The following is a 23,275-nucleotide window of genomic DNA, read 5'->3' as shown; positions in this document are numbered from 1 at the left end:
GGAGTTAAATCCAGTTGGCAGCCGGTCACCAGTGCTGTTCCTCAGGGCACAGTACTGGGGCCAGTTCTGTTTAATCTCTTTATCAATGATCTGGACAAGGGGATTGAGTGCACCCTCAGTAAGTCTGCAGATGACACCAAGTTGGGCAGGAGCGTTGATCTGCTTGAGGGTGGGAGGACTCTGCAGAGGGATATGGACACGCTGGATCGATGGGCCAAGGCCAATTGTATGAGGTTCAACAAAGCTCAGCGCCCTCAGTCCTAGGTCCTGCACTTGGGTCACAACAATCTGACACAACGCTACAAGCTTTGGGAAGAGTGGCTGGAAAGCTGCTCAGTGGAAAAGGAGCCAGGGACGCTGGTCAGCAACTGGCTGAACATGAACAAGCAGTATGCCCAGGTGGCCAACAGCATCCTGGCTTGTATCAGCAATAGTGTGGCCAGCAGGAGCAGGGAAGTGATCGTCCCCCTGTACTTGGCAATGGTGAGGCCTCACCTCAAGTACTGTGTTCAGTTTTGGGCCCCTCACTACAAGAAAGACATTGAGGGGCTGGATTGCATCCAAAGAGCAACAAAGCTGGTGAAGGGTCTAGAGCACAAGTCTGATGAAGAGCGGCTGAGGGAACTGGGGTTGTTTAGCCTGGAGAAAAGGAGTCTGAGGGGAGACCTTATTGCTCTCTACCACTATCTGAAAGGAAGTTGTAGCCAGGTGGGTCTCAGTGTCTTTTCCCAGGTAGCAAGCGATAGGACAAGAGGAAATGGCCTCAAGTTGTGCCAGGGGAGATTTAGATTGGATATTAGGAAAAATTCTTCACTGAAAGGGTTGATGAGGCACTAGAACAGGCTGCCTAGGGAAGTGGTGGAGTCACCATCCCTGGAGGTATTAAAAAGCTGTGTAGATGTGGTGCTTGGGAACATGGTTTAGTGGTGGATGTGGCAGTGTTAGGTTTACAGTTGGACTCAATGATCTAAAGGGTCAACCTAAATGATTCTGTAATTCTAATTCCACTGTCCTGAGGTTTGCTGAAATAACACAACTGATGGTTACAGTCATATTGCACAAATAGATACAGGCTATTAAGAAATATCATGCTTACAGTTTAACAGTGAGTTCATTTAACAAGTTCTTCTATTAATAAGCATTCTTAACTATTAATGCACTCCTGAAAAATATTTCCCTCCCATTTTAAGACTTGGCTCAATTAATGCATTTCAAATGGACAAGACCAGTCCATATAATTGGGGGGGGGGGGGACGGGGGGACGGACGGACACGACTAAAAAAAGGGTATCATAACAAGCACTTCTACAGTAACTTGAAAAAAGTCAACGTAATTTACAGGATAATTCAACAAGTACCAACTTAGATATTTTTGAGGAATGGCTTCTCATGTTTGCAAACAAACAAAAAATTTTATACACCAGGATTTAACACTTAGGGGCTCATCTCCTAAACATCTAAGCCATACAGACTCAGAGAATAAATTCAGGAATTTTCATCTTAGAAATCTGTAAGCTTAATTTCAAGATAAATACTGCATTGTTTTAAGTTCTAGAGTTCAAAACTCATCTCCAAAAGAATAAGGAAGAACTGTCAACAGTTCCCAGTCAGATACCTGCCAGATAGAGACTGGCTCAATATAATTGAACTTTTAGACAGGAGTTCATTTCTTTAAGAGCCTTTTAAGTTTAAGAGGCACTTTAATATAGAATCATTACAGTAAAAAATGCTCCCAAAGTTTTCCAAGTTGTTTTCTATGCTTGCTGAGACCACAAAAACCGGTCACATCTTTCCAACATGGACTGAATCAGCGCTCTGCAATTAAAGCAAAGAAGAAAAAACAAAGTCAAACAGTAAACAAAAAAGCTAACACCAGAGAGAACAACAGAGATTTAGTTTGCTTTTTAAATAAAAGTTTGTCAAAACGTGACTATTTCAGAAGTAACATGACATCACCTTCTCTGGATGAGATAGGTGAGATCAGAGTCTGTGTAGGACTCAGCAACACAGATATCTCCTTCACATACATCTCTAACGTATGATTTCCTGTTTCCTCATTTTCATTTCACAATGCCTATATCATGCGATACGTAGTTCTTAAATAATAGAAAAGCTTTCAGTTGAGTTTAAAGTCAGATGTAAAAATGTGATACATTTTATCTTTTTGTTAACTGAAAAGAAAGCTTAAAGCATCAAGAAAACGCAAAATGAATAGGGTGTGTACATGGATCTTCTGTTGATGTGTCATCTTACCTTTGCCTTTTCTCAGCAATTCTCAGTATCTCACAGACACCACTAAATCTCTCAGACAATTCTAGTGTCAAGCCACACTCCTGCAAGAGAGGCAAGGCACGATTTGGGCCAATGGCCTTTGCCAGCAAGAGAGCTACGTTTTCCACAGTGATGCAATCCGGGCAGCTCGAGATACCATTGCTGAAAGCACTCCCATTCTGCAGGCCATGGTGGTGGAAAGCTGTGCTGTGATTTTGTGCAAGACGCAGAAGAAACTTCCATTCTTCTATGGTCTCTGGAATGGAACCTAGATGTAAAATTAGTTACATTATTTGTAAAACAAGGATTATTCAAGCCTACTATTTTAAATATATCTATACTTAAAAGGGAAGCTAGCTATTCTATTTTTCCTCTGTGAAGATAAGAAAGAAAACCAAGTGTTACCAACAAGCAAATTGTGTACAGAAGTGTACTGCCGTGACTGACTCAGTGGTGAACTACACACAAAGCTTCATAATAGTTCAGTATTTAAGGCTTTGGATTAAGTCAAGAGACAAAGAATTGTTTTGTCCATCTTAGGGCTACTGAGAATTTTTTTCTAAGTTCTGCCACGTAATACAATGCTTTGCTTGTTGTAACTCTGTGTATGTGCATGTGTAGTGGGGGGAGTTGTGTGCTGTGCAGGGAGGCTAGCTATTCCTGTATCTACAACACCAAGTTTAGCTTTTACTCCCACAACTGATAAGTACCTCTACATTCTTGAACTTCAAGCATTTTCTAGCACGACTAATTTCACCAAGCCCTGTGTGAAGATACAAGAGTGTAACACCCATTTATGCGTTTCAAATATGCTGCACTACCCACAGTTAATGCTACCAAAACACTTCAAAAAAATAAAAGTTCAACTCAACTTTGAACAAACTGAATCAGTATATAATAAGGGCAGTTCCTATACTACAGGAGTATGTTTACACAGCTTAAGACTCACTAACCATCTTCTCCATTCAAGAGGCTCAAATCATCCAAATGAGCAATATTAGTAAAGGCTTCTATTCTTCTATCCAGCTCCAGACAGAGAAAAAGATATCCAGGCCAAAATCTTGAATAAAAGAGTAAAGATTTCCAGGAATCAAATACTCAGTCTAAACTAAAGTCAACAATAATTAAATGCTCATTTAAATACCAGCGAAGATAGAAGCAACAGAGTTTCTTGAATGCCAGAAATCACTGCAGAGTGGGGACATGGGGAAATACCCCTTAGCCAAAAGGGGTATTTGGTATATTAAATTGGTCACTCAATATTCATCCCCAAAACAGGAAAGATTTTTAAATAAAACCTGTCCACGTAAGGAGCAGATGTGTGGTTTTCATTTGTATCTTTTTGGGGTCAGAATACCAACTAATTACCAAGTTTTCTTCTTACCCATGTGATTTACATATGTCAGCCATCTTCTCTTTTGTAACAAAATCAGCTGGGAGTTTAATCAAAAGCAGAATGAGCTGGCTGTAGCCCCAAGTAAACAAGTGCGATCGTGGCCTAGAAGATGAGAAATTCAGGTTTAAAGCATTAATAGTTTTCTTCAGAACATTATGTTCTCTCTACAAGAAAGGCAGGTATATGAAAAAAAGAGAAGGAAAAAAGAATGAAACACTCTCTAGTGTCAGTAGAACAGTCACTCTGAAAAGCATTACAGTTATTTAATCCTTTGGTTGCTTCTGCTGAACTCCACAATATGCAAAAAGCTTGACAGATTCAGTGACGTCCAAACTGTCACAGAAAATCTAAGCCAAAAGTTGAGATTAAAAGTTAAAGCTTTTTTTTGGTGCACTCAGGACCTTGGATGAACCGTACTTTACCTGGGATTTCCTTCTGCATCCACTGTATTTGCTCTTTGTGGCGCATCATGAGAAACTGCCACACACAACCAATCCAGTCGTATAGACTGGGGCTGCAGAAGAGACCTAAGGAGAGATGACCTAGAAAACAAAACACACAGAAAAAAAACCTACCAGTATTAAATATACCAGATCTGGAGAAGTAGAGATTGTGTGCAGGAAAAAAAACCCAACAAAATATGGATGTAAAATTAAATTAGAAAAGCCTAGAATGATTTATGTTTCTAGAAACTGAGGAGACCATAGAAAACCATCAAGTTTGTAAGTTGGGTTTCCCCAGCTTTTTTTAAATTACTATTTTTTATTTAAACAGTGTCTAACCTTGGTATACTGAACTGCAGGCACAGGACAGTCAGTTCCATTGAAAATATTATTCAGAAAAACCCTGTTAAAACTAGCACCTAATCTAACAAAAAAAAACCCCAAAAAAACCCAAAAACAAACCAGTCTGAGATACCAACTAAAACTGGCAGAATGAATTAGAATCTAAAGAACACCAAGCAGATAGATACAGAAACAGTAAAAAAAGCCCCCAAAACAAAACAAACCCCCACACAGCTACATGATGAAGTGAGCAAACAGATGAAAAAGATTCTATATTCCCTTTACCTTTTATCCTCTGGCTTTGATTTCACCAAACTATCTAAATATGCTAAAAAGTGAGCTGGATCATTCCTGCAAATCTGTTTGATATCAGAAGGTAAAAGAGAGGGGTGGAACTTGATCAAGGGCCGAAGAGCTGTTTCCCCAAATTTTTCATAAAGCCTGGAGAGAGAGGATAAAAACTGATTTTCAGTACCAAACAGCAAAATGATAATTTTTTTTAAGATCTCCTGCAAGTTCAAGATAGTACTGAAAGGTGATCTCTTTAAAAGATTCCCAGAAAACTTCATGAAATGTTAAGTGAACCAATTCCTGCTAGCCAGTTAACAACACTGGAGAAGAAAAACGGAAAAAAAAAAAAAAAAAAAAAAAAGGACTTGGTCTCAAACCTTTGAGCATGTACCAATATCAGTGGGCTGTCATCCCAAGGCCCCAGGTCATGCAGCTGTTTTAGTATTTTCAGCATATCTTCATTTTCCATTGCTAAAGCCACTGGACTGTCACAAGTTAGTTCTGAAATAAATCAGTACACAAGTTACAAGATATAAGCAATTTTTTTTCCTTAACACACACACAGAGCTGTTAAGTGTAAGGACAAAAGTAACCACTACTTTCGTGGAACTCTCTAGCTAACAGTAGTAACAAGTGAACAGATTCTACTTGTTCATTTCATAGATATCAACATCACTAATCTGCGCTTACAGCAAATTACAATTCTAAAACGATACAATTAAGGCATGGAATAATAATCTTGATATATTTTACTTTTCTTCAGACTTCTGAGGAGACATTTTTTCTCTCATGTGAAAAAAGCCCACTGCAGGACATATGGCTTGCTGAATATAATGCAAATCTGCACCAATTTTTGTATATTGCAACTTGCTTCTATTAATAAATAAAAACTTCAGCTTGGACACTGACTTGACAGAATGCAGAATTCAACATGAGCCTTGATCCTGATGAAATGCGATTATTAATCTACAGGCACACGTGCAGTCCAACTGAGGACAAACTGGGAACGCATGCATTACTTTCACTTCTAGGGCACTCAGAATCCCAGAAACCCAAACACCAGACATCAACCCTCAAAGCAAGATTCTGTTGTTTGACTACTCTCTGTTGGCACCAAATCAATGCTAAAGACTTTAATTCACTCTTAAAAGTGAATTCTGCATAAAGGCTAAAGAGGCATCTAAAAGATCAGAAAGGATTTCTGTGGAAAAAGGAAGCCTGATGTGGTCTCAAGCCTCTCATTTGCATGGAACCATCTATTCCATTCAGTTTTGTTTCACATTAACCACATTTCTCTGCAAGTCAAATCTTCTGTTTCCAATGCAAATACTGAAGCCCCTCCCCTAGCTTTTGCCTTGTTTCTATAGACAAATGATTCTAATTGAGATGCTTTTGCTCTTTGAAGCATATATATTTGGTTTTAAATGGATCTGGTCTGTAATCACTACAGTGTTCAACCAACAAGCTCCATATAAATTAAAAGGTTCGGAATTGCAAAATGGGGGGGAAGAGAGGAACGGTCTCCCCACGGAGCCAGCAGTTCTTCGTAAGCCTTTGGGGGAAAAATAAACAACCCAAAACCAAAACAAAAGGACCCACACAGCAACCATCCTCCCCCTCCCACACTACACCTGCAGAAGGAAAATTTGCAGATACAAATGGAAGTGTCTTCAAGCTTTTTCTTCCCCCCCCCCCCCCCAAAACAGTCTTACTTTCAGTTTATTAGTAATAAAATTTTCATTAGTTACCTTTCAATCCTGCAATGTATGTTTCCCATACATTAGGATTGGCTGCATACATAGTTATAATACACTGTTTTAGTCTTTTTAAATCCAAAAGAAAGAAGTAGCTTCGCATAAACCCACAAGCCGAAGTCCACGAAGCTGCTAGTGGCAGACTTCCAGAGCTTTCCTCTGCCTCACCATTTCCACAAGAAAATACACACAGCTCAAAACACAGTGTTGTCAACTCTACGAGATCTTTCTGAACATCTGGGTCTATGACACATGGAGGAGACACTTGAAAGCAGCAGTCCAAAGGTCCCTTCAAATCACTGCTATTTTCACACATGGTTTCATCAGTATTTTCTTTTTCAGTGCAGTCTCCTAAGATACTACTCTGTTCTTTGTCTGCTGGGTCTCCATCAGTTGGATCCAGTTGTAGGTTTTCCTCCAGGACTGCCCTCTCCTCTTCAGCACACACAGTCTTGCTTTTCTTAACAGGGGAAGTAGAATACTCTTTGCTGCCAAACTTTTCTTCTAGATGAATAAACCATTCCTGTAAAACCCTTCTCATACACTGCGGTTCTAACAAAACCAGGGGATCCTGGAGTTTGGCTCTGTAGCATAAAAAAGAAGTTTACCAAGTTGCTTGACAGTTATGAGATGCCACAAGTATTATGTATTTTGTGTAACTCAAAGTATATTCCTAAACTTAGAGTCAGTTGTTGGTTTTTGTGGTTTTGAGGGCATCAGATAGCATTTAGGCTGTCTACAGTTAGTACATTCCAAGTTCCTTGAGATTTCTTTCAGAATGGATTTTTGTTTGTTAGGTTGTTTTGATTTTGTTTTTTTAAACTATGCTTGTAGTTAGGGCAAAAGGATAATGCTGGAGTACCTAAATAAGCTTTTAGTGGATTTTGCTTGGTTTTAAACAGGGGAAACAAATTAACCAAATGAGATCCTTTCAGATTATGTTAATAGACGTTTACAGCATTACTCTTACATGTATGTAATGCATTAAAAAAAGGAATTAAAAAACCACAATCCTTTTTCTACCAAAACTCAATGTATCTATACACTAAAAAGTTTCCCTGCTTACATAGCTTCTGCTGTTGCAGCCTTGAGATCTCTTAGATGGTCCTCCTCTGGAAGTTGGCAGCTCTGTGGTTCTAACCTAGAAAAACACATTAATTTCAGTCTTATCTGAAATATTATCTCTAATAATTTAAATTTCCTTAAATTTGTGAGGAAACAACATTAATTCCTTTATTAAAAAATAAAAAGCTTTCATTTCTAGAGAAGGAACAGCTCAACAGACATTAGGGATGAACTGGGAATGAGAGCAAGTGATAATACCATTTTTATGGCCTTCTATAATAGCTTCTACTCCAACTACAGTAGATTTCTGCAGGTACTGAAAAAAAAATCAGTATTGTGCCACTATATGAAAGTTAGTCCAAAATGGTAAGTTAGCAAATCATTGGAATATGAAATAACTTAGCTCTGTATTAATTGGACAACCATTAAAGAAGTTCAATGTTTTATAGCTACCATTATTTTTAAAAATAATGTTTTTAGGGAGATAAAAATGTTTACTCCTGACTCAGAAAGGACAGGAAATGAACTGTTGGACTCATGTCTGTAACTATAATGAGCATCACAGATCAGCAAATCTCATGTAGTACACTACGTTCTTGCTCTTCAGTTATTACAGCACTGGGGTGACTGCATGCTCCACCACCCAGAAGTGTTCATCACCTAATCAGCTTCTAGGAAAGGCATCAGGGAGAACCAGTGAAACCCACCACAGTAACAAAGGCAGCTGGAAAAAACTAACACTGAGCTCACTGTTCTACTTGAAGTGGTGTTTTTTCCTCTAGGCTGCTATCCCCAGAATCCCCAGCAAATGCAATTGCTAATAAAACGTGATTTTGCACTCACTCTTTCTCTTCCTGGGGAGATGCTACCAGATTAACAGTCAATTGCTGCAGCTGCTCACCATCCTTTGCTTCTTGCCTCCCTCTAGTATCAGGACTTATATGAAGTGTGCCAATCTTTTCAGTAGTTTTGCGTACAAAGCTGGAAACACTAGGAGTCAGAAGTTTAAACATTTAAAATTGGAAGTTCAAAACTGAACAAATCAAGCACTTTCTTTCCATTCAAACCATTATTTCAGAAAACTTTATAATCTGAAGACCTCTTGAGAAAGGATCAGAGCAGTGATGACCAACAAGAACAAAACTCACTAAGAAGCTGCTCAAAATTTATAATTCAGTCATGGTGCATACTTCCAGCACAGAATAAAAGCCTGAAGTATTTAAGACTTGGAGGTTTTGCAGCTGGAGAAACAGGATCACATACTGACATTAGTGCTTAGATTTTGACATATATTTATATGCAAATAAATGCAGATTGCCTACATTGCCTTTTAAAGCTTATAAACAGAAACCATGATTAGGAAATTATGTCCCTCTTGGTGGTAAGAAACAGTTTTACAATACTTCAAATTAATTCTTCAGATTACAAAGCTGACTAAAAATGTCCTTTTCTTGTCATCAGTCCCTATCCCTTCAGATATTTTATTCAAGAGAAAGCCCAGTGAACATACCGAAACCCAATTATTTCAACTGCTGCCAGGAAGAAAACTATGTCATCAAAGGTAGAACAGAAAAATCAGATTCTTGCTTTCCGGCCAAGAACTAGTTTATGAGCATCACAAAAAAGGAAAAAAAAAGCAACCATTTTACTTGCTTGCCAGGGAATATGGCATCTTTTACTATACTGAGGTATAGCAAAAGTTGAAGGTTGCTGCAGAAGTGAGAAAGAACTCAAATGTAGCAAAACAATTGGACTTTAACATATAGAAGGATTACAGGTAAACTTTTAAAAATTAACAGTAAATATGATGGTATTTTATTTAGTTATAAATTGAATATAGTGAACACTTGAAAAATCTAGTTGTCATTATTAGTAGAAACACTCATTACTAGTAAAGTCCTAAAAACCACTTATAGTTTTAGAAAGAATTCAAAACATTGCATGTATTTCTGAAGGTTATTCCGAGATTCTCACACTACTGGTATCAGCTACATTTTTTTTGTGGTGGGACATAATTCACATACCTAAGTGATCAAGGGAGGGCTACACAACTTTTCAGACCGTTATTATGGACCAGCAACATTTTAGCTAAGAAACTAACGTACATAATTTTTTTTTCTATTTTTAAGTTATGTATTTAACACCATCTCCTCTATATTTGTGTTCCCCTGTTTTTTAAAAGGGAGTTTTAAAATAGCAATTTGATTTCTGCATAAAACAGACACTGCCATATGTACTTGTACCAGCTATAAGCCATCATTATTCCATAAACACTTGGGGAATTGATTAGATTCACTGAAAGGTGTGGGGGGTTTAAGATGGCAAGTCACATGGTATACTTTACAAATGTGTTTTAGCAATATCTAGCATGCTTGAATATTTTAATGTTTGTCCCCAAGCAACATAGGAAGCCTTCACTCACTCTTCAGAAATCTAAATATCAAAAAACCAAAATCCCAAACCAATATTCAGTAAGTTTGCTTTGAATACAAACCACAACCACAGTTTACAGGGTAATGTTAAACGTTCTTAGCCATTTAAAAACTGAGGTTGAAATCTTGGCTCCGCTGAAGATAACAGCAGCTCCTCATATCTTCATTAGAGTCAAGATGGCAGCTTTAAATTGTCTAGCAATTTTCAGTTTAGAATGTTACATTTTTGCAGAACAGAGCAGGAACTAAACCAGACAGCGCTACAAATTGAGAGGACAGAAAAGGGAAAGATGTAATGGATGAGTGAACCTGCTGCAAGTTTTACCTTTCTTTGACAGCTTGGAGAGAGACGAGAGGAGATGGGGAACGAAATGACAAAGGAATACTGAATGGGAGAAATGTCTCATTCCGGTCAGCCTCAACCGTCACAGATGCATGAGATACATTGTCTAACAAATGGAATTGAAATAAAGAGTCATGAAACAGTGGCTGGCAAAAATGGAACAGTGAAACAAACTGCATGGCACTAATTTATTAATGCATAACCTGCATGGGATATTTTCATACTTAATATTCAAGAATGTGGGGAGTCAGAAAAGTGCTATTTGGTTTCAAGGGCCACTTTATTACCGACTGAACCTGGTAGGTCCACTTTACTAATAGTCTTTCGGCTCTATAACAAGGCAAATGATGATCAACAACTGTATGAAAACTACCTTCTAAAAGTAGGCTTACAGTCCATTTAGGGGACAAAATCTTGATTTAATCCACTGACAGCTAAACATCTAGGAAAATTAAGTATTGTTGGATACATCAATTCACATTGCATGATTTTGTAAAACCCTAAATCACATATGAACGCATAGAGATGCATAAGCTGCAATTAAGGTATAAATCACCCTTTTATTTGAATGGACTTAAAAATAAAAGTGAACCCGTAGCTCTATGGCTTTTGGTAAGAATCACAAGAAATACAGAATCACTGACTATTTCCTTTTCACTCTTATATTCCTAACAGTATCTACAATGTGTTTTGATAAATCATTTCCTGGTACAAACACACACTGCATCTTTAAGTGATGTAAGTAAGAAAAAAAGGATCCTTTTAAGTAAGGATGACACTGCATTTTGTAACAGTCAGCACTATCTGCATCATTGAGAGGAAAAGATGCTATGCTGTTACAGAAATTCTACCATCGGAATCCAGAGTCTCTCTAGCTAGTGCCTAAAGGTCACAACTGATTTTAAGATTGCTTGTAAATAGAGCTGCTTTTGTTCATTATGCAGATTAGAAACCTAAAAACTTATGACATCTTGCGTAAATGTGAACAGGGAAACACTAAGTCCATTTCTCTTAAATACTAAATTAAGTACACGTGCTTCAAGAAGCATCTAGAACTTCTCTACTTTGAAATAATCAGGAAATTTGTTATTTCTTGTTGAACCGACAGAACTTTTCTATCTTCTGACATTCAAAAACTATGTCCCTTCATTTTAGAGTTTTAATATTGGAAGTGATACACTTCCAAGTTTTCTCACATTTTTATGGTGATATGTTTACATTTGCTTCTTTACCTGTAAGTGCTACAAAAAGCAGCACCAACGCTACTGACAAGTAGGGAAGTAAATATTAATTCCTATACTCTCCCTCTCCACTGTAGTTTTCCCCAACAAATCACCCAAATTCTCTCCATCCTCAACTGGCATCTACTCTGTGCAGAAGCTAAAGAGCAGCCTTTTCATTGGAAAGCCTCTCTACCAGACCTGGAACTAAGCCAGCTCTTCCTCATCCCGGGTTTCTGCATCCTCTCCCAATCCCAACCAGAGCAGAGAACAAGACCCATTATTGTCTTGCTCTAGCTTTCGTCCAGTGACAGGTGTTTGTTAGGAAATAAAGAGCTCCCTGGATGGTCTAAATGTTAGTTATTAACAATTCTATCATCACTATGCTAACATGTACATGTGTAAGAAATGATCCCCTGTACAAATGAAACTCTGCCAGAAAGTTAAGAACACTTATCATAAGCTTACTGTTTTCCCTGAAGAGATATAAAGCCAGAACCAAGATTAAGAAATTCTTTCCTGGAACTAGTATTACTGGAAGAATAGCATCAGCAAACAAATCTAAATTTGAAGATCAGTTAACACTGGCATAGTCAACTTAGAGAATCTTAGCATTAATGCTGAACTGCACACAGATGCGGGGGGGGGTGGGAAGAGTGAAGTCCTAGCTTGGTAAAAACCCTCCAGACCTTTTGCTTTGTTTCTCTGAGTTGTGTTTGGTTTTAAGCTTGGACTTCCGTGGAGCCAGCATTTCACCCCAATGTTTCAAGAAGGAGTTTGACTGGAAGGTGGGGTGACTGTGTTCCCATTGATCAAATTAGAGGATTTAATCATGGATAACTTGGGATAGTGGGAAAAAAGAGCACAGAACCAACCCAATCAGTTTCTTGTAAAATAAATAAAAATTGCATCTGAACAACATATTTTCATTAAGAAATATTACCAAGTTCTATTTGCTCATCTTCCTGGTGCGCAGGAAATTCTTTAAGTCTCTCATCTTCTGAGAACGTTTGACTGTGGAGAGAACATGAATCTTCATCTGACTGACTGCCTCTTCGACTGATAACACGATATATTCCAGAGTCTAAGATGCTGAAGCTTTCCTGTCAGACAAGGGAGAGGAGTTAGATGTTGTATGAGTTGTACTTCCTTGTTAAACTTCCTGCAATGAACTCAACCAACCATACCCACACAACCGCACAGCGCTTCCTAATTCATTGTCTGGCAAAGCCCTGTATAACAGTATATTTTTGACATATCCAGAATGGAAAAGTACACACACGTCAGTAAGTGTGCAGTCCAGCAAGTTTATATAACGATGTATATGCCGCAACTGCTTTTAGGAAAGCAGCCTGCGGAACAACTGGTGTACTTAGTACAAGACCATGAGACAAAAAGCCATCTCTGCTTTAGTCCTGCATCTGACACTGTCACTTCACCCCTCTGTACCTGTGTACCCAAAAGTCTGTACTCTTTTTGCTGGTTAACCATACCCAACTAGCACAGTTATGGACCCTACAAAACTATCTGGTTCCAGGACACACGTAGATCCTTTTGCTCATGGTTAGTCTATGTAGTTTACTTTCCCATCTGCTCTACTACATCAAGATGGACTTTAAATTATTTTGGTTTTGAAACTTTACTCTTTAAACATTGTTAGGGTGAAAGCAGTAACTGATATTCTATTAACTAAGAAATATTTACCCCTTTCTTGAAAAGCTGCTGGGAAGCCAAGACAATACCAAGCAGCTGTATATGTAAAAGAATATTAGAAATATGCTTTGATTTTTTTTTTTTTCCTTAGAGCTTTCTGCTCAAACTTCATGGAGTGAGACAATTTCTTAAACAGAGCTAGGACAGTTCTGACCGTTCAGACATTCAGTTTTGACCACGTAAAACTACAGTTACAATCAAGATGGCCTTTACTGAAGCATGTTAAGACACTAAACTCAGCTGTGCAGAAAGCCTTCTTCGTATCAATCTTTGTCCACATCTCAACCATTAATATGGAAAAAAGGCAAAGGTCTAAGAGCTTAAAGAATGCAAGTAGTAGTATTTCCTATCTCCCTACTTCACTTAATTTTAGAAGGTAGTGTTATCACTATAAAAGACATGATAAAAATGAAAGCCTCACCCTCAAAGCGAGGTAATTTTAAGCCATAAAGATAAAATCTGCAGGTAACATTTTTGGCACTACCAATACACGTACATGAGACGAAATACTGCTCCTTCTACTGCTGCACGCAGAATCTAAAGGTTCCAACTTTGAAATTAGTTCCTCCAGTTGCATAATGAGATCTTGTTGGGTTGAGGCATCCAGCTGAGACTTCAAGTGCTCCAGCTTGTCTAGAGGCAAATTTTTTCTTGCCTAGAAGTACACAGTGAAACAGAAGCATTATTATTTTTAACACACATGTGAAAAGCGAAAGGTACCATATATGCAGGCTAATTTTCATTCTAAAAGTATAACGTTTAGAATACTTTGTAAAAACTTCAAGAATATGAATCTCAGAAACCTACGGAACTTAATGGAAGAGGGGGACAGGAAACAGAGTGAAGTTGCATTTACTTACTCTGCAAGAAATAATTGCATTTTGGAAGAGACAACAGACCCTGGCAGCAAGTGTCCAGAACCCTCTTCTTATCAGACGCTCTATGCAGCGGTCTACCAGTAGAAGGGAGAGGTGCACAACTTTTCCATTTGCATGCAGACAGAACAACTCACTTTTGTAAACTGCAATATCCTGAATATCTGCAAAACCAGATGCACAGAAACATCTAACGATTTCAGTCCTTTAGTTAACATTCCTTACTGTTCCTGAAAGAAGGTGAAAACATACTTCCCATCTGACTGCAAAGGTGTGCAAAAGCCTAATACACTGTAGCACAAGTGGCATGGGGAAAAGACACAAGAGTGCTAAGCTAGCATCTAACAACTATAAAGAGCAGTTAAAGTATCAAAACTTTCCAGAGTTACATTTCTAGAAAGCATTCAAAAAGTATGCTAAAGTTACTGAAAAGTTTCCTTTTCCTCTGAAGGGGGGATGAAAATCTGAAGACTGATGAAGATGAGATTGTTAGCTTTGAAACACAAGGAAAACATTTGCTAGTAGAAAACCACTTTGACCTTTCAGCAGCTTTCACATGAAATAGTTATGCTATATGCAAACACCCCGTGACAAAGGCATTGGAAACTTAACACCAAACTGGAGGGAGAGAACGGGAAGGAAGAGGCTGACTGACAATGACTAACTGTTCTAGAACTATGCCTATACCCATACACACAAAAACATTTACGAGGCCTGTCTAATCTGCCAAATAGATACAGTCCCTGGCTACAATTTAGCCAGGTGTTAGAAAAAACAGGTTTTAAGCTTTCAGCTGCCAGATTATCCTTCACAGGACACCTGACAATAAACAGAAATGAGGAAAGGATACTGCAGGTGTTATCTCACTAATACTGCACGTTATTACTTCTCACTATTTGATTACTGTATTTTAAGATTCACTCTACACCATGGTTTGTTTCTCAAGCATGTTTTCAGAAGTATGGAGAGAGGGGTTGGCTGGAGGAGGTGGGGAGAGAGTTAATATTCAAGGATATACCTGACAGATGACAAGGAAAAACAGTTTTCTGATCAATGTTCTGCAACCCAGCTCAGACACTGAGCTTGAAAAGGCTCCATGTTAGGCAAGGACTTCAGAAGTGACAAACATAACAGACAATATTACAAAGCGAATTCTTAGTTTACCTTTTACTTCGCTCCAGAGTAAGACTTGAACACTTTGGGGAAGAAAAATATAAATGCCTCTTTCTGTCCAGGTCATTACACAGTGCTCACTGCAAGCAAAGCAGATGTTAATAGTACAACAGTTAATTGTGGTGGTCACTATAAAATATGCAGGAATGGCATTGGCTTAAGTACAACAAGTGAGAAGTGAGTTGTGTTGTGTGAGACTTGGAAAATTCTTATGCAAAAAGATGAAGTTGATAATATAAATTAGGAAAACATACAACTTTTTTTATTTTTAAGTCTACTCTATCAACAGGAAGCTATGCTGACAAATACTCACGTCAAATACAGTAGCTTGGGGAAAGATAAAGATTGTGGAGAGTAACTGCAACTAGTATAATGAGGATCCAGCCTATAAAATAAAATTAGTATCTGTTACAAGCGTAACTACAACAATATCACTTCCTTAATATTCTTAATCTTGAAAATACAAGGCCGGCTTAAATAAATGTAGTCTTACGACAGCAGCATTCATTGCTGTAGTCACACGGACATATAGAATCAAGGCTTTTGCATTTTTGGTAACTCAGATACCCGTTTCTGTTATTAGAGGAGAACATATTATGATGACAGCTAGGATTAATGTTTGACTGTACTAGGAAGTTATTTAATCTTCTCAGTATTAAGGCAGTTCTTTTAGTCAGTCTAGAAGTCTCAAGCAAGTTTATCACTGATAACACTCATGCTTCTACCTGAGAGAAACAACAGGTAGAGGTGGTGATGAGAGCAGCTGCTTGAACTGATGTGTGCTTTGCACTTCCCCATCAAAGTTCACCTCCCACATCCTTGAGCCAGGTCGAGCACAATATATTAATGGCTGCTGATTCCCACTGTTTTTTCCAGCAGGGAAGAAACATGCTCCAAATTCTCCATCTCTCTCTTTGTTACCAATTTTCCAGAACTTCTCTCTAGGGGGAAAAAAGGTACTTGTTAAGGCAGCATTAATAAAGGCTCTAATTAATTTTATGTTGTTCTTGAAGAATAAAAATACTAAATCCTAGCTGCTGAATTGGTCTTGGTGCTTAAAAAAAATCTGTAATGAATATTATAAGGCCTGCATAAAGTTTATAAAAGACAGGTTGCAGAAATATTTATTAGTTTAAACAATAAACAGATCATGGTTAGTTTGTGGGGATTTTTTTCCCCAGCAGAATCAGTCGGTCAACCTGGTGTTGGGAAGGCGATGGTGCAAATGATCCCAGAAACCATTTTCAATTGCGTGAAAGGTAAGACTGTGATTATGAATAGTCAGCACAGATTTATGAAGGGGAAATCATGTCTATAGCCCTCTACAACAGAATGACTGGCCTGATAGATAAGAGGAGAGCAGTGGATGTTGTTTGTCTTGACTACAATAAGATTTTTGACACTTTTAACACTTTCACAGACAAACTGAGGAAGCTAGATAAAGAGACATGGAGAAATGCAAAGTCCTGCACTGGGAGAGGAATAACCCCAGGCACGAGGACAGGCCAACTGGCTGGAAAGCAGCTTTGCAGAGAAGGGCCTGGGGGGTCCTGGTGAACAACAAGCTGACCATGAGCTAGCAACGCACCTTTTTGGTAAAGCCAGCCAAAAGCCTTCTGGGCTGCATTAGGAAGAGCATTGCCAGCAGGTCAAGGGAGGTGATCCTTCCTCTCTTCTCTGCACTGGTGAGACATATCCAGAGTGCTGGGTTTGGTTCCAGGCTCCCCAGTACAAGAGAGACATGGACATACTGGAGCAATTCCAGTGATGGGGCCACAAAAATGACTAAGGGATTGCAGCATCTATCTTATAAGAAGAGGCTGAGAGTGCTGGGCTAGTCACCCTGGAACAGAGAAGGTTCAGGGGTGGAACTCATCTGATCCCATGTGTATAAATACCTGATGAGAGTAAAGAAGAAAGGCAGAGCCAGACTACTCTCAGTGGTGCCCACTGAAAGCACAAGAGGCAACGGGCACAAATGGAAATTCAGGGAATTCCATTTCAATATGAAAGAAAGCTCTGTTATTGTGAGGGTGGTAAACCACTGGAAAAGGCTGCCCATAGAGCTTGTGGAGTCTCCATCCTTGGAGATGCTCAAAGCCTAACTGGACACAGTCCCGCACAATTTACTCTACCCGACTCTGCTTTGAGGAGGAAAATTGGGACTAGGTGACCTCCAGAGGTTACTTCAGAAACGCTGTGTGACTCTGCAGAGTCCAATATTTTAGAAGTAAAACATAACTTGCCTCTCTGTATCACACAAATAAGTGCGTGTAAGTGAAGATATGAGCAGTCTTCCATCCAAATAATCAAGCTGAACAACCCGAGAATCTACGGTGGTTATAATCTGAACAGGAAACATCACAAAAGTAGCAGCAGCCTACAGTTAAAAAGAAAAAGAGAAAGAAAAGATACAGGGCCTCAGTTCATAAGACTATGTCTTTAAATAATATTCACAAAATTCAGAAAAAAACTTATGTATACTATGAATACACAGCATAAGACAGAGCAGTTCCTTTCTTCTCTCTCCCTTACAAAACAAGGCTTCAATGCTTAGAGGCATAACAGTCTAAATCCTCCTTTCCCCAAAACCATTACTGAAGGTTGAAAAAAAAAAAATAAATAAAAAAATCTTATCCCTGTAGCATCCAGCCGTTTCTTTAGAGTGTGGGGTTTGTAACATTAAGAAGGGTTTTTATTCGTGCTCTTGTAAGCTTCATGCTTTTGTCAGTTCTGTCCCACAGGTACTTTCAGCCAGCAGATAGTTTTATGGAGACAGATCTGAGGGATTACTTGATACAAAAAAAAATTCCATCAGATTTAGGTGGCTTACACAAACTCACTTCCTCTATTACCCTGCAGCAAATTACCCAAATACTATTTATTATATAAGTGTCTCAGTTCGCACGGGTGACAGAATAAAGTCATAGACAGACTTCTTATTCATAAGAAACTACTGAGAACTGCACTCAAATTTTGTAGCAGATGGTCACCATTTTTGACAGCTTAAAACTGCTTTCTTTGTTAGGAACACGTCAGTTCCCTACTTCAAACAAAGTGCATTATATGAGAGATTCAACAGTCCAGTTCCTTTAACAGGCATAAGCAGATACATATTAATTCCATAGGGCTTGCCCTTCTTTCCTCTCCTTTTCCCTCTCCTCTTTCCACAGTTGAATTTTTTTGCTTTTTCTTTAAATGCAATAGTCTTGCTACTTTTAAGTCAATTTTCTGTAAAAATCTTTCATGAGGGCTAGAAAGGACCTGGAGGAACACACCTATTTCCAGGTTGTGCCCCTTCTTACAGATTAAAAGGAGAAGGAAAGGACCTAGTAACGGTTAAACTTAAAGAACACTCAAGGGCTAGAAATCAGGCTGGTATCATTAATTTGTGTGACCTTTGCACAAAACGTAATGGATGTAAGCTTGACATCCACCTACCCTTTGTTTTAACTAATCCACATCTCTAGGAATAAGAGCATCCAGACAGAGCCAAGCAAAATCAGAGTCTGGGATTGCCCTTTCTAAGACTGACAGCTGACCTGAGGACTAAAACACATGTGGAACCTGTAGCTGGAGTCTAAGGAATCCAACAGGCTCAGAAACACCCCACGACCCTGGGCCTGGATACTTGCAAATTCCAACAGAAAGAAGCTCAGCCAGTTTTTAATTCTATACATTTGAAAGCATTTTTATGTTGCACTACTAAAACAGCTAGAAGAGGGGGTGTGGGAAGTTCATGAGTTAGGATTTCTACTGTTGTCTCAAGAGACTGGTTCTTCATCCCAACAAAGCTACCAGAACTTCATCAGCTGGCAAGTTTCCTCTGTTCTACTTTACTAAAATAAACAAAAAGATTCCACGCATCATCCCCTGGGAACTTCTACATCTCAAAGTGTGTGACATCTTACCTTCCCTTGTTTCGATGTGTTAATCTTGATGGCTGATACTTTTCCCACATGATCTCCTACAAAAACCCGAAGGGCAGCTGTATCCCAACATAGAGCTGTGACTTTTCTGCCCTTATGCTCAGAGGAAACATAAATCCGTTCTGGTTTCCCACGACGTTCCTGATTCAGCTCCCAGACTACTACAAGACCTTGGCTACAACAATTAAAAAAGAAAATACAATTTTTGAATAAGTCTTCTCATGTTTTATCATTGATATAGATGCATTATTCCAACGAAACAGAAAATCCAAGCAAAGTAGTACATGTCAGAGCTGGTTGTGTTTGAGGTTGCACGCTTTCAAGAAGCATCACATTCTTAATACTGAAGAAGTGTCCTTCCTTGCACTACGATGTATCAGCAGCTTTGGAAGGCTATTCTCACATTTACTGAAATCACCAGTGAGGACGTGGAAAAAATAGCATTTAAATGGATTTTAAACAATATAAGTAGTATTAACTACCAATCTCACTCTGTCAAGTTAACAAAGGTATTTCTTTTGATGCTGAAAGGTCTCAGGGAGACATTTATCATCATAACTTCACATGCATTAGCTCTCCCATAATTGTTCTGTTACAGAAATAATACTTAATTCTACAACAATTATTCCAGAAAAAAAGTTAAGCAAACTGTCTGTGCAGGGAATTGTTCTGTAGGCTCTTCTACCAGTTAATTCCCTGCCCTCCTCCAAGTTCTCAGCAGATGTCCAGGTCCAAAACTTAGCAGCTCCTTACAAATATTTATCTAGAATTCAGGTTTGTAAATACATCACTCACCTGGTGGCAACAGCAACATAGTCTTCATCATGTATACAACAGGCAACCTGGGAAATGGCACCTTCCTGAAAGCAAGTATGGGAGTAAGTGCGGGTAAAAGTTGTTCTTGTACTGCCTTTACTACTACACAACTTTTATCTCTAAGTTATAAACCAGATTCATGTCAACAGCAGCTACCACTTTGTTGTGATGTGGATTTTTTGTTGTTGTTTGGGGTTTGTTTGCTCTAAGTTTACTTTAAAAAGATGCAACAACATGACATCATCAAGAACTGCAGTTCATTCCCTGATTTGGGAAACACAGAAATCAGTCTCTTGTCCTCGCACCTATGGAAGTTGTTTTGCCAGAACTAAGCAAGATGCTCCCAACCTTAAAAAAATGACTGCATTCATGTTATGATGGGAGCAGCAGTGGTTCCCAGGAAACAGCATCTGGCTGTAGAAACAGCAATCCCTGCGCCATGACCTCTTTCCGCAAAAGTAAGCCAGCCTATCTTTTCTTTGTTTATCCAAGTAGTTCATAGTCTGGACATCCAAACATGAGCTGTTCTGGTTTCATATTCAAAATTTTCTCCTAATTCTTAAATATTCAGGTGACTTTGTTGCTGCCGTTAAAAGTAAAAATTTGAAAAACAAAGGTCTAACCTTCTCAAGAAATTTCTTTCATGACTCATGAAATCTATTACACCACGCACTCTGGGGATACACTCCAGCACCACAACCTTTTTTTAAATGGAACAGTCCAAAACTTCATCTTATTTGGACAATTCAGCAAGCTGAAAATGCCTGGTGACTTTTAATAAAAATTAACTTGAAACAATGTCTGTTTCCCAGTCCTATTTTCCCTAGAAATTTTTGTACAGAATTTTTTACCCTTACCTTATGAGCAAGAAAGAGTCTTTGCTTCCAACCATCTTTCTGTATAAGGTTCAGTCCTCCTCCTGAACTGCCCAGAGCTAGCCATCTCTTTGACACAGCTATACATGTGCACTGAAGGAATAAAAATCATAACACACACCGTGTCTGCTAGCAAGTACTAATAACAGTAACTTTTTTATGCATTAAGTTATTTTTTTAAAGGCTTCATTGTTTGCCAGCTCTGCGTACCACTCCTGAAACACCGACAGCACATTCGTTAAAGAAATTAGAATAGCACTTTCTGCGATGGGAGCAAACAGTAGAAGACAGTAACTGTGTAAAGCTGTATTATTTACCCCATGGCTGCATTAAGAAAACACACACAGAGTAATAGGATCCTTTTTCTTCACTACTTCTTCCTCCCAAAGTGTTCCCCCTCATAAGCATGCACCCAAAAAGAAAGAGATGAATCCTGTGGGTTAATCAGATAATAAAACAAATAAGGTCGTTCTTTGAATTAAACCCCACAAACACACTCCACAAACTCACCTTTAGACGACTAGAATCCAGCCTGAGTGCAGAAAGCAATGGATCCAAACATTCAAACTCTGCCAACACATGGTTGTAAGAGTCTGGAATTATTGGCACAGAGGCCATTGATGTACATTGATGTACTAGCACTACTCATTCATAGGTGCATTACAGCTTCAGCTTCTAGCTGCACCTGCCAAAAATAAAGTAAGTCCTTCATTAGTTCACTTTTTACTGCTACATCTGGTTTTTTCTGTGTTTAAAGAAACACAGAACGTCTTCCTCTTCAAACAGCATCAAGTTTCAGTTTGCCAAAAAGGCCCATGGGCTGCAAAATTAGACCCCTGCTTCATTTACGAGAAGTTTTTGTTAAAGTTCACTTCGGAAAACTTAACATATCAGATCTCAAGAAATATTTAAACTGTAGCTATAAGACAGATTTACATCCACCTGTGGAATGAGTTCTGTCTACCTATGGAAAAAGCCTTGTTTTATGGTAAAACACACTTCCTCCCACAACGTGCACCCAATTTTAAACCAATTTTCTTAAGGAAAACATTTAGCACTGGCATTTTATACCTACATCATCCTCTCCTCCAAAACTAAATTTAAGGAGTATTATCCTCAACTGAGACCACATTCAGAATTACCTGCATTTGTACATTTTTAATACAGCTATACATAAAAATGTACAGACTATCCTTTCCACAGTACTTCCTTTCCAGTATACAAGACAGATAACACAGAGTGAAAACCAAGAACAGCTATCGAAGCTGCAACCTCATATTTTTCCTAAACAGCACGTACTGTAAAAGAACCTCTTGTTGAGAAATTGTTAAAGTTTAGACCTCTGTGTTGTTTAAAAAAAAAAAACAAACCCGTTACACTTCATACTCAAGCCTTTGAATTTCTAAATGTTTAGCATGCAATCCCATAAATTAAATAACTCCCTCCCAGAAACACTATCATGTGAAACCTCACATTTCCTTACAAGAAAAGGGAACACTTACTCTCACCAGGCACTGCAAAAAGGGAAGATACACATTTAGCCAGAGACTGAAAATTATTTCTTCAAAATTCTCAAAAACGCCTTAAAAAACTTAAATTATGGGATCTGAGAAGGACTCCACCCCGGCAATAAAAACTAGTACACCTCTGATAACTGAAAAAAAAAAAAAAAAAAAAAAAAAGGACTGTTTTGTTCTGGATTATGTTATTCGGTCCAGAAAGCCACAATAACGCCTGTTTTACGCGCTCAGTCGCAAGGAAGGTCGCAGATAACCTCGCTCCAACAACGCCAGCCTAAGATTTTCAGCCCTTTCCTTGGAACTCCGCTCTCGGAAACCGGCACCCGCCCGGACGCCTGACCTACCTCAGAGCAGGGGCTGCCGCCTGCCGGCGGAACTACAAACCCACCTTACTTTCGCTCAGATACGCGGAGGGAAGCACGGCACCCCAGAAGAACCCCCCGGCTCCTTCAGAGGCAGCTGCCCGCGGAAAGCAGGCGGGCAGGGGACGCTGCGGGCAGCCACGCCCGCAGACCGAGCCCGCCCCGAGGGCCGCCGCAGACCGAGCGGGGCGCGGAGGAACGCCGGCACCAGGGAACGAACGCTTCCCGCTCGCTTCACGGCGGTGCTGGGGGAGCGCAGCGCCGGGGTGGGAGGCGACGCACGCACCGGCGCTCCGACAGCTGCCGGGAACCGGGACACAGGAAGGCCCCGCCCACAAACAGCGCGGCACGTGACCCGCGGGCGGGGCGGGGGCATGCGGCCGCTCCGTGCTGCGTCACGCCGGGCGCGCCCGCGCGCGCGGGAGGAAGCTGCGTCACGCGCGCCCGCCTGCCCTG

At 39.4% G+C, this 23,275-nt stretch overlaps 1 protein-coding gene across 4 annotated transcripts; it reads right to left on the bottom strand.

Annotated features, from left to right (window-relative positions):
- Positions 1 to 1,661: 1,661 nt before the first annotated feature.
- HPS5 (HPS5 biogenesis of lysosomal organelles complex 2 subunit 2) lies at positions 1,662 to 23,239 on the bottom strand. Of its 4 annotated transcripts, none has more exons than XM_075755009.1 (23): positions 23,106 to 23,239; positions 21,448 to 21,622; positions 20,920 to 21,030; positions 20,042 to 20,106; positions 19,229 to 19,421; positions 17,560 to 17,697; positions 16,043 to 16,254; positions 15,631 to 15,702; positions 15,309 to 15,397; positions 14,130 to 14,308; positions 13,766 to 13,924; positions 12,500 to 12,659; positions 10,319 to 10,442; positions 8,405 to 8,551; positions 7,563 to 7,637; positions 6,491 to 7,080; positions 5,120 to 5,243; positions 4,737 to 4,892; positions 4,089 to 4,208; positions 3,655 to 3,768; positions 3,224 to 3,330; positions 2,253 to 2,538; positions 1,662 to 1,814 (listed from the first exon to the last, which is right to left on the bottom strand). In XM_075755009.1, the coding sequence occupies exons 2-23, from the start codon at positions 21,553 to 21,555 to the stop codon at positions 1,754 to 1,756; spliced, it is 3,390 nt and encodes a 1,129-aa protein (XP_075611124.1). In that variant the 5' UTR covers positions 21,556 to 21,622; positions 23,106 to 23,239; the 3' UTR covers positions 1,662 to 1,753. The 4 variants fall into 4 exon arrangements, 3 of the variants coding, with proteins under 3 accessions (XP_075611124.1, XP_075611125.1, XP_075611122.1); XM_075755010.1 differs by having other exon boundaries at positions 16,043 to 16,258; positions 17,564 to 17,697; positions 22,846 to 23,187; XM_075755007.1 differs by lacking the exon at positions 23,106 to 23,239 and adding an exon at positions 22,846 to 22,975.
- Between the last annotated feature and the right edge of the window lie 36 nt (positions 23,240 to 23,275).

Source organism: Balearica regulorum, chromosome 5, assembly GCF_011004875.1.
Source record: "Balearica regulorum gibbericeps isolate bBalReg1 chromosome 5, bBalReg1.pri, whole genome shotgun sequence".
In the NCBI taxonomy this organism is placed as follows: Eukaryota; Metazoa; Chordata; class Aves; order Gruiformes; family Gruidae; genus Balearica; species Balearica regulorum.
Note: the sequence above shows the minus strand (reverse complement) of the source record. Positions and strands in the feature narration are given on the sequence as shown.